The sequence below is a fragment of the Myotis davidii genome, unplaced genomic scaffold (genome assembly GCF_000327345.1).
Source record: "Myotis davidii unplaced genomic scaffold, ASM32734v1 scaffold875, whole genome shotgun sequence".
Taxonomy (NCBI): Eukaryota; Metazoa; Chordata; class Mammalia; order Chiroptera; family Vespertilionidae; genus Myotis; species Myotis davidii.
The window spans coordinates 9,301-21,336 of NW_006286244.1; the positions used below are offsets into that span (position 1 = coordinate 9,301).

The 12,036-nt window shown below is 42.2% G+C and overlaps 1 protein-coding gene across 1 annotated transcript in view; it reads right to left on the reverse strand.

The window, feature by feature from the left end:
* Nucleotides 1-12,036, reverse strand: part of LOC102763280 (complement factor H) — a 73,877-nt gene that overhangs the window by 1,026 nt on the left and 60,815 nt on the right. The window contains exons 18-24 of the mRNA XM_015559997.1: nucleotides 11,571-11,861; nucleotides 10,689-10,862; nucleotides 3,071-3,244; nucleotides 2,666-2,848; nucleotides 2,105-2,281; nucleotides 428-601; nucleotides 23-205 (exon numbers count right to left, since the gene is read on the reverse strand). Of these exons, the coding sequence (XP_015415483.1) occupies nucleotides 23-205; nucleotides 428-601; nucleotides 2,105-2,281; nucleotides 2,666-2,848; nucleotides 3,071-3,244; nucleotides 10,689-10,862; nucleotides 11,571-11,861 (1,356 nt within the window). The remainder of the gene's footprint in view (nucleotides 1-22; nucleotides 206-427; nucleotides 602-2,104; nucleotides 2,282-2,665; nucleotides 2,849-3,070; nucleotides 3,245-10,688; nucleotides 10,863-11,570; nucleotides 11,862-12,036) is intronic.

The following is a 12,036-nucleotide window of genomic DNA, read 5'->3' on the forward strand; positions in this document are numbered from 1 at the left end:
ACCTGGAAATTAAAGGACTTACCTAAGCATTTGGGTGGCTCAGACCACTGTCCATCACGGCACGTTATTCTCCTGTTTCCCTCAAGTTCATAGAAGGCCTGGCATTGATATTCCACTGAAGACCCGGGAGTGTAGACTGCTAATGGATACGTGGTAATGTCTCCATTGTCAATAGCAGGAGGGGGCCCACATAGTCCTGTGGACTCTAAGAGAGGATATTGTTGGTTTATTGAGTGAGCAGTTGATTTTAAGGGAGCTGTGGAGTAGGTGGGAGCTCCACTCACCTCCTCCCGGCCCCAAACCGATTTACTGGAAATGATAGAGCAACAAACCTGAGTAACCAATGAAGGCCAGCGGGACAGGAGTCTAGTAACCAAGTGCTTACAGAAGCTGCACAGAGACTGGGAGGGGAGAGTGAGACACCTACCCTTGCACTCAGGTGGGTCTGTCCACTCCCCACTTAAGCAGGTCACCACTGGATTCCCGAAGAGGCCCAAAGAGTTGGTGCATTCATACAGTACTGTGTCACCAGGTCGATACCGAGGCATCCGGTTTTGTATGAATGCATTTTGCACTGTGGGAGGGCTGCCACAGGAGCCATCTGAATAAAGAGAAAAAAAATGGATCTCTAATTCAGTGATTGTTTACAACTCAGTTGAGACCGAAAAGCTTCATAAATTCATATGCAGGATTGAATGGAGAAGATAAAGCAATATTTTTATTTTTTTTATGAGTTAAGCTTCTATATCTTGAAGTTCTTTCCCATCCTCTCTTGAAGGTTAATGGACATAATTAGGCCAATGAAAATGATGATTATGCTGTGTGAAACTTTTTATTTTGACATAGTTCTATTTGTTTACTTTTTCTTTCGTTTCCATTGCTCGGGGAGATATATCAGCAAGTATATTGCTATGTGCAATGTCTGAGATTTGACTGCCTACGATTTCTTCTAGGATTCTTATGATTTCAAACTTTACATGTAAGACTTTAACCACTGCAATGAGCAATGTGTATTTTTCGGTGTAAGGTGGTGGTCCAATTGCATTTTTTTTTTTGCTTGTATTTGTCCAATTTCCCCAACACCATTTCTGGACCAAAGTCACCCCAATAAATTCAATAAATTTTATTTTTTAAAAAGTCATAGAATGGAAAGAAAGTGATGGTTTTTCTGAACATTTTCCTTTAAATGTAGTAAACCAAGCATAAATGATATAAATTTAAAATGAATTTCTAGACCCTAGAAACTCATAATACATACATTATTTGGCTTCATAAAGTGGTTTGCAAACATCATGTCTTTGAATTTTGAATGTAGGCATTTAAAAAGTAAGTGTAGTAGCCACTTTCTTAGAAAGTAAGTTAAGAATTACCGGGCTTTGAGGGATATCATATGGTTGGTTGAAGGAACAAAATGATCACTTAAAAGATCCAAACAGAAACAGACTGTGGAATCTCAGAGAGAGGGGAGGGAGGATGGGTGGGTGGAAAGAGAATAAACGAAAACTCTGTATGCATTCATGCATAACCCATGGGCACAGACTATAGGCGGGTGAAGGACTGGGTCAGGGGCCAGGGCTAGGCTAGAAGGGGAAATGGGGGGAAAAGTGGACTTCTGTAATACTTTCAACAATAAAGTTTAAGAAAACATCCAAAATGAAATTATGGAAAATAGAACAATGAATTATAATTTCATCAAAATACACTTCAATAACTTGAGTGCTTACGGGCACTGCAGTGAGCGCTGTGCAGGTCATTGGGGAGACTCGGGTGGATACAAAGTAATGAGAGGCTGAAGCTACGGTTCCCCACAAAAGTGGGCGTAGAGCCCACTGGGAATTGCTACAACGGTTTCAAGGTCACAACCCCTGAGCTTCTGATGCTGAGTCTGAGTGAGCCTGTGAGTCTGCATTTGCCTTCCTACCGATTCCCCAGAGACGCTGACACGGCTGTTTCCGGGTCACACTCTGAGGGCTCTGGGGCCCCAATGCCCAGCACTCAGTGCACATCCCGTTCCTCTCTGCTGAGGCATAAACCTTCCTTCATCTGGCCTCACCAGAACCTGCGTCTATTTTCTAATGATGGGAGAAGCCATTCACCAAAATACCTTTGCATGTGGGTGTTCCTATCCACCTGCCATTCATACACTGTACAACACTGGATCCTTCCATTTTGCATTTTTCTGTAAATTTATAAGTCACGTGTTCTCCTGACTTGTATGAGTTCTTCGGCTGGCCCACGAGGATGGCGTTGTCATAGCTGGGTGGGCTAGGACACGTCATTGCTGAAAAGGCAAGAACATAGACTTTTCAGTAAATCTTTAACATGTCGGCCAATAATTATCCTCTAGAATAATAGACACACACCAAACTAAAGCCTACTGTACAATGTCTTCCTTATAACTTGAAAATGTTATAAAAAATGTTTTTCTTAAAAGTTGTTCACCATCTTGACTCAATTACATTGAATAATTTTACATTTATTAAAGGTGTCACGTGGGGACGGTGGAATTGAAAGCCTGGGGAGATGGGCATACAGGTCATGATCCAGACCAAACTTCTTACATCCAAATTCTTATTTGGCCACACAGAGCACTCTGTTGTAAACAGCAAACATAGCATTCATTACACGGATTTCCCAGGGTCCACGAGGAAATTAAAGGACTTACCTAAGCATTTGGGTGGCTCAGACCACTGTCCATCACGGCACGTTATTCTCCTGTTTCCCTCAAGTTCATAGAAGGCCTGGCATTGATATTCCACTGAAGACCCGGGAGTGTAGACTGCTAATGGGTACGTGGTAATGTCTCCATTGTCAATAGCAGGAGGGGGCTTACATTGTCCTGCGGACTCTAAGAGAGGATATTGTTGGTTTATTGAGTGAGTAGTTGATTTTAAGGGAGCTGCGGAGTAGGTGGGAGCTACACTCACCGCCTCCCGGCCCCAAACCGATTTACAGGAAATGATAGAGCAACCAACCTGAGTAACCAATGAAGGCCAGCTGGACAGGAGTCTAGTAACCAAGTGCTTACAGAAGCTGCACAGAGACTGGGAGGGGAGAATGAGACACCTACCCTTGCACTCAGGTGGGTCTGTCCACTTCCCACTTAGACATGTCACCACTGGATTCCCGAAGAGGCCCAAAGGCTGTCTGCATTCATAACGTGCTGTGTCCCCATTACGATACCTAGGCTTCTGGTTTGGTATAAAGGCATTTTGCACTGAGGGAGGGCTGCCACAGGAGACATCTGAATAAAGAGAAAAAATAATGGATCTCTAAGGTAGCGATCATTTAGACTCAATTGAGCTTGAAAGTCTTCACAAATTTACATGCAAGATTGACAAAGATAAAGCAATTTTTTGGTAAGTGTTCAACATCTATATCTTAAATTTATTTCCCGTCCTCTCTCTAAGGTTAATGAAAATGATGATTATGCTGTGCAAAACTTTTTAGTTTCACGTAGACTTACTTAATTTTTTCTTTTGTTTCCCTTGCTCCAGGAGATATATCAGAAAAGATCGTGCTGGGAGTAATGTCTGAGATTTGATTGCCTATGATTTCTTCTAGGATTTTTATGGTTTCACACCTTATAGTTAAGTCTTTAATCCATTTTGAGTTTATTCTTGTCTTTGGTATAAGAAGGTGGTCCAATTTCATTTTTTTTTTTTGCTTGTGTCTGTCCAATTTTCCCAGCAGTATTTATTAACCAATGCCATCCCAATAAATTCAATAAAAATTAAAATGAATTTTTTAAAGTGATTGAAAAAAGAAAATGATAGTTTTTCTGAATATTTTTCTTTGAGTTTAATAATCCAAACATGAATTATATAAATTCAAAATGAATTTCTAAACCCTAGATATTCATCATAAATACCTTTTTTGTCATCAAAATGTGTTTCTCAAACATCATGTTTTTGAATGTTTATTTTAGGCCTTTAGATTATAAGCGATAATAGCCTCTTTCTTAGACAGGAAGTCAAGAATTAACAGGCTTTGAGGGATATCATTTAATTGAAGGAAAAGATCATCGTTTAAAAGATCCAAACAGCAACAGACTGTGGAATCTCAGAGGGATGGAGGGGTGGAAAGGAGAGGAAGAGACAACCAAAGATCTTGTATGCATTCAGGCATAACCCATGGACACAGACAACAGAGGGTTGAAAGACTGGGGAGGGGCCAGGGCCAGGCTAGAAGGGGTAAATGGGTAGAAAAGTGGACTTTTGGAATACTTTCAACAATAAAGATTAAAAATAAAAGGGCTGGGTTCCAGCTACCCATGTCATTATGGTCTGAATATCCCCCAGATTCATATGTTGAAATGCTAATGCCCAATGTGAAGGTATTAAGAAGCAGGATCTTTAGGAGGTGCTTAGGTCAGGAGGGTGGAGCCCTCATGAATGAAATTAGCCCTCTTATAAAAGATACCCTAGAGAAATCCTTTGGCCTTCTTCTACCAGTTCACAATCCAGAAGAGGGTCCGCACCTGACCACACTGGCACCCTCCTCTTCTGCCATTCATACACTGTACAACATGGGATCCTTCCATTTGGTAATATTTTGGACATCGATAAGTCACTTGTTCTCCTGACTTGTATGAGTTTTTCTTCCGGGCCATGAGGATGGCGTTGTCATATCTGGGTGGGCTAGGGCAAGTCATTACTGAAAAAGCAACAACATAGACTTTTCAGTAAATCTTTAAAAGTACATGTTGGCAAATAATTATATTTGAGAATTGGAGATACACACCAACCTAATGCCTATTGTACAATGTTTTCCTTATAACTTGAAAATTCAAGCAGTCTTGACTCAATTACACTGAATAATTTTGTATTTATCAAAAGTGTCACCGGGGATGGTGGAATTGAAAGCCTGAGGAGGTGGGCATACAGGCCATGATCCAGACCAAACTTCTAACATCCAAACTCTTATCTGTCTACACAGGTCACACTCACTATGGACATATATTTTTTGTTTCTGTCCAAATCTGTTTACAATAATAACATTAAGCATATTTAATTGACTATCCCTCTCATCACCAATGAGAGGGAATCACTGATGGACTGCTTCCAGCACACCCCACACGGGGGATTTGAACTGTCACCTCCTAGTTCATAAGTCGATGATCAACCACTGAGCCATGTGGGGCTGGCTACATCCCGGGAGCATAGACTGGTGATGGGAATGTGGTAATGTCTCCATAGAAGGAGCGGGCCCACATTGTCCTTTAGACTCTAAGAGAGGATAATATTTGACTTACTGAATGTAGGTAGCTGCGGAGTAGGTGGGAGCTACACTCACCTCCTCCCGGCCCCAAACCGATTTACAGGAAACGATAGAGCAACAAACCTGAGTAACCAAATGAAGGCCAGCTGCACAGGAGTCTAGTAACTGAGTGGTTACAGAAGCTGCACAGAGCCTGGGAGGGGAGAATGAGACACCTACCCGTGCACTCAGGTGGGTCTGTCCACTTCCCACTTAGACATGTCACTTCTGCTTTCCCGATGAGGCCCAAAGGGTGCCTGCATTCATAACGTGCTGTGTCCCCATGTCCATAGTTAGGTTTCTGGTTTGGTATGAAGCCATTTTGCACTGGGGGAGGGCTGCCACAGGGGAGACCTGAATGAAGAGAAAACAATGGATCTCTAATGCAGAGATCATTTAGATGCAATTGGGACAAAAAATCTTCATAAATTTACACGCACGATTGAAAAAAGAAGATTAAGCAATTTGGTAAGAGTTAAGTTTCTATATCTTTTTTATTTTATTTTATTGATTTTTTACAGAGAGGAAGGGAGAGAGATAGAGAGCTAGAAACACTGAAGAGAGAGAAACATCGATTAGCTGCCTCCTGCACATCTCCTACTGGGGACGCGCCTGCAACCCTGGTACATGCCCTTGACCGGAATCGAACCTGGGACCTTTCAGTCCGCAGGCCGACGCTCTATCCACTGAGCCAAACCGGTTTCGGCGAGCTTCTATATCTTAAGTTAAATTTTTTTAATTGATTTTTAGATAGAGAGGGGGAGAGAGAGAGAGAGAGAGAGAGAAAGAGAGAAGAGAGAGAGATCGATTGGCGCCCCCCCCCATGTCTCCTACTGGGGATTAAGCCCACAATCCCAGCATGTGCCCTCACTGGAATCAAACCAGCAATTTCTTGGTACCTGGGATGACACCCAATCAACTGAGCCACACTAGCCAGGGCTACAACTATTTCTTTCTTTTTTTTAAAAAAAATATTTTTTATGATTTTAGAGAGAAAGGAAGAGGGAGAGAGATAGAAACATCAATGATGGGAGCGAATCATTGATTGGCTGCCACCTGCACGCCTCCACGGGAGATGGAGCCTGCAACCTGGGCATGTGCCCGTGACCAGAATCAAATCTGGAGCCCTTCAGACCTCAGACCGAAGCTCTTCCACTGAGCTGATAGGGCTAGCATTGGTCATTAATTCATCAACATGTGATCATAACCAGTAAAACCTCTGCATTACACTGATTTTACTCAGAGTCCACCGGAATATTAAAGGACTTACCTAAGCATGCAGTTGATTTTAAGGGAGCTGCGGAGTAGGTGAGAGCTACACTCACCGCCTCCCGGCCTAAACCGATTTATAGGAAATGATAGAGCAACAAACCTGAGTAACCAATGAAGGCCAGCTGCACAGGAGTCTAGTAACCAAGTGCTTACAGAAGCTGCACAGAGACTGGGAGGGGAGAATGAGACACCTACCCTTGCACTCCGGTGGGGCTGTCCACCTCCCTCTTAAACATGTCACTTCTGCATTCCCAACAAGGCCCAAACGGTTCCTGCATTCATAACGTGCTGTGTCCCCATGTCCATAGTTAGGCTTCTGGTTTGGTATAAAGGCATTTTGCACTGAAGGAGGGCTGACACAGGGGAGACCTGAATAAAGAGAAAACGATGGATCTCTCATGCAGCGATCATTTAGATGCAATTAAGATGGAAAATCTTCATAAATTTACAGGCATGATTGAAAAAAGAAGACCAAGCAAATTTTTTTGGTAAGAGGTAAGCTTCTATATGATAAGGTAAAAAATTTGTATTGATTTTTAGATAGAGAGGAGAGAGAGAGAGAGAGAGAGAGAGAGAGAGAGAGAGAGAGAGAGAGACATTGATTTGCTGCCTCCTGCATGTCTCCTACTGGGGATTAAGCTCACAACCCTAGCATGTGCCCTTACTGGAATCAAACCAGTGATTTCTTGGTACCTGAGCCACACTAGCCAGAGCTACAACTATTTCTTTCTTTTTTTTTTTAAAAAAAAATATATTTTTATGATTTTAAAGAGAAAGGAAGAGGGAGAGAGATAGAAACATCAATGATGAGAGCGAATCATTGATTGGCTGCCATCTGAACGCCTCCACTGGAGATGGAGCCTGCAACCTGGGCATGTGCCCTTGACCAGAATCAAATCTGGAGCCCTTCAGACCTCAGACCGAAGCTCTTCCACTGAACTGAACCTGATATGGCTAGAATTGTTTATTAATTCATTAACATGTGATCATAACCAGTAAAACCTCTGCATTACACTGATTTTACTCAGAGTCCACCGGAATATTAAAGGACTTACCTAAGCATTTGGGTGGCTCAGACCACTGTCCATCACGGCACGTTATTCTCCTGTTTCCCTCAAGTTCATAGAAGGCCTGGCATTGATACTCCACTGAGGACCCGGGAGCGTAGACTGCTAATGGGTCCGTGGTAATGTCTCCATTGTCAATAGCGGGAGGGGGCCCACATTGTCCTGTGGGCTCTAAGAGAGGATATTGTTGGTTTATTGAGTGAGCAGTTGATTTTAAGGGAGCTGCGGAGTAGGTGGGAGCTACACTCACCTCCTCCCGGCCTAAACCGATTTACAGGAAAGGATAGAGCAACAAACCTGAGTAACCAATGAAGGCCAGCTGGACAGGAGTCTAGTAACCAAGTGCTTACAGAAGCTGCACAGAGACTGGGAGGGGAGAATGAGACAGTCACCCTTGCACTCAGGTGGGTCTGTCCACTTCCCACTTAAGCATATCACCACTGCTTTCCCAAGGAGGCCCAAAGGGTGCCTGCACTGATAATGCGCTATGTCCCCATGTTGATACCTAGGCTTCTGGTTTGGTATAAAGGCATTTTGCACAATGCAGCGATCATTTAGACACAATAGATGTTGATAATCTTCACAGATTTACATGCTAGATTGAAAATAGATAAACCAATTTTCGGGGTTAGTGTTATACTTTTATTTCTTAAATTTAATTCCCATCCTCTCTCTAAGGTTAATAGAGATTTTTAGGTCAATGAAAATGATGATTATGCTGTGCAAAACTTTTTAGTTTCACGTAGTCCTATTTGTTAATTTTTTCTTTTGTTTCCCTTGCTCGAGGAGATATATCCAAAATGATCGTGCTGGGAGAAATTTTTCCAGCACCAGTTTCTAACCAATGCCACCCCAATAACTTCAAGAAAAGAGTTTTAATACGTAATAGAAATAAAGAGAAAAAGATAGTTTTTCTGAACATTTTCCTTGAAGTTTAGTAAACCAAACATCAATTATATAAATTCACAATGAATTTGTAAACCCTCAGTCCTCATAATCAACCCCTCATTTGGCATCAAAATGTGTTTCACAAACATCATGTTGTTGAATGTTTATTTTAGGCCTTTAGGAGATAAGTGACAGTAGCCACTTTCGGAGACAGGAAGTCAAGAATTAACAGGTTTTGAGGCATATCATATGGTTGGACAAATGTACTATGATGGTATTGAAAGCCTGACGAGATGGGCATACAGGTCATGATCAAGACCAAACTTCTTATATCCAAATTCTTATTTGTCCACACAGGTACAGACACTGTGTAGATATTACATTGAGGGATATCATATGGTAGGTAGGGGTGTGGGAAGAGACAACCAAAGACCTTGTATAGATTCGTGCATAACCCATGGACAAGGACAACAGGGGGGTGAAAGACTGGGGTGCGGGCCAAGGCCAGGCTAGAAGGGGTCAATGGGAAGAAAAGTGGACTTTTGTAATACTTTCAACAATAAAGATTAAAAATCAAAAGATCCACACAGAAATTAAAGAAAAATAAGAGTAAAATATATTTACTATTTCAGAAATACTCCAATAATGTGAGTTCTTAAGGACACTGCAGTGAGCACTGTGCAGTTCATTGGGGAGACTTGGGTGGATATCCTATATAATAAAAGTGTAGTATGCAAACTGTCCCCTCGACCCAAATTCTTCCAGGAGCTTGACCAGGGGTCAGGCCAGGTGGGGGAAGGGATAGAGGCCCTGGCAGGCAGTGTTGGCTGGTAGCTGGGAAAAGGGAGGGAGGCCCTGGTTAGTAGCGGCAGTGGCAGCAGGCCGTGGCCGGTGGCGGGGAAAGGGAGGGAAGACCTGTTTGGCAGCCGGCAGCCCCTAGGAACCCAACCAGTGCATGAATTTCGTGCACTGGCCTCTAGTAAAGTAATAGGAGGCTGAAGAGACGGTTCTCCACAAAAGTGGGCGCAGAGCCCGCTGGGAATTGCTACAACGGTTTCAGGGTCACAACCCCTGAGCCTCTGATGCTGAGTCTGAGTGAGCCTGTGAGTCTGCATTTGCCTTCCTACCGATTCCCCAGAGACGCTGACACGGCTGTTTCCGGGTCACACTCTGAGGGCTCTGGGGCCCCAATGCCCAGCACTCAGTGCACATCCCGTTCCTCTACGTTGAGGCATAAACCTTCCTTCATGTGGCCTCACCAGAACATAGCTGGGTGGGCTAGGACAAGTCATTGCTGAAAAGGCAAGAACATAGACTTTTCAGTAAATCTTTAACATGTTGTCCAATAATTTTACTTTAGAATAATAGATACACACAAAACCAATGCCTACTGTACAATGTTTTTCTTATAACTTGAAAATTCAAGCAGATTTGACTCAATTACATTGAATAATTGTACATTTATTCAAGGTGTCACGTGGGGATGGTGGAATTGAAAGCCTGAGGAGATGGGTATACAGGTCATGATCCAGACCAAACTTCTTACATCCAAATTCTTATTTGTCCACACGGACCACAGACACTATGTACATATTACATTTCTTGCTTCTGTTTAAATTGGTTTCCCATAGTTACATCAAACATCTTAAAACAACTATGTTTTTATTGATTTCAGAGTGGAAAGGAGAGATAGAAACATCAATGATGAGAGAGAATCATTGATGGGCTGCCTCCAGCATGCCCGCTACTGGGGATTAGATCCTGCAATCTTGTGTGTGCTATGACTGGGAATTGAACTGTCACCTACTCGTTCATAGTTATATGCTCAACCGGCGACACATGTGGGCCTGGCTACATCAACCATCTTAGAACATTATGGATTTATGAGGAAAAAACTGATGAGCTGTCAATGAATTGAATAACGATGAGGTGGGTGAGCAGGGACCAGCTGTGATACAAGAAGAGATGAGAAGTCAGAGGTTGCCCATCAGAACACATGGAAAGTGAACACGGATGACATCAAACGAAATAATTTGGCCCCTGTTGCCAAAGTTTTAATATTACCAGGGCTATTAATTCTCTAATGGAATCCAGAACTTTCTAGAGATACCTTCTAGAACTACTACAGTTTTATAGTTTTACCCTGGATGCTCTGAACTAAACATATTCATCAGCCTCAGAATAAAATGAAATACACTGTACTTGTGCATTCTGGTGGACTCGACCATTTTCCTCCTGAACATTCCACATATGGAGGTCCCTGAAGCTGAAATCCGCTGTCACAGGTGTACGTAAATTTTGCCTCATGCGGATAACTGTTTAATCTGCCAACTACAACAGCGTTGGAAACCTCAGGGGGTGGTCCACACGGGAGTCCTAAAAGAAAGAAGAAAAGAGAAAAAAGAAAGAATGACTGCACATTTCACTAACCGAACTTTACTTCCTGTCCTGGTTGTCATATTTGGTACTTTCATTTGAAAGAAAATGATCACCCAGGTGCTAAGATCGCATGACAGGAAAGGCGCACAAATGCTTGACAGACCACCATGGTGATGTGTCCAGCTGTCAGCCTGAGCAGGAACTTGGAGAAATGTGAACACATCTAAGAATGGGACTGTTAACACTTCCCTAACCAACCATGAGCAATAAAAAGAAACACACTGAGAACCATCTTAAGAGAAGTATCCTCTACTATAAGAGATGAGAATGGACAATGGAGAGAGAACATGAATCTTCATAAAACCCGATGGCAAAGCCTTCATTGCAACCCATATGAACATGTAGGATATGAATAGGTACACTTATATGAAGAGTGCAGTTTCATGTCACCACACTTTCAGTTTTAGTAGGAAAGAAATGCCCGAATTAAAAGTGATTTCATAATGAGCCAATAAAAGTAATAAAAATTGGTTTAATTTGTTTATGCAAAAATCATTTGGCAAAATATGGTAATATATAAGTGACATATAATGGCTTTCTATGTTGATAAATCTAAAGAGTTATTTCTCATGGCTTTGATGATGACGATGGGTTATCTTACTGAACTGCACCAAAACAGAACTTTAGTTTGCATGCTGTCCTCACCTACACACTGTGGTGGAGCACTCCATTTTCCTTGGTGGCATGTTATCCCATCTTCTTTGGATAATTTGAAACCATCCTTACAAATATAACTTAATGTGGTGCCATGCGCATATAGCTTGGGTTCCTCTGTTTCTCTTTCGTCTTCTGAAGATCTGGATGAATTAATGCTTCCATGTTCTACATGAGGTGGTTGAGGACATGGAGTTTTTTCTATATGAAAAATAGAGATTAAAGGGTAAAGCACAAGGATAATGTTTAAACTGAGAAATAAAATCCAACACTGTTTGGGATTTTAAACTAGGGACATCGGAACCCATTAAATTATTAATAACTAAAAGTATTTGAAACTTGCAAAGATATATGTGCCCATAAAATCGGTGCTACTGTCCATGTGTCCCATATGCCTCTTCAGTCTCCTCCTGCTCATCTTGAGGAGTGAAATACGCATGAACAGAACTTGGGGTTT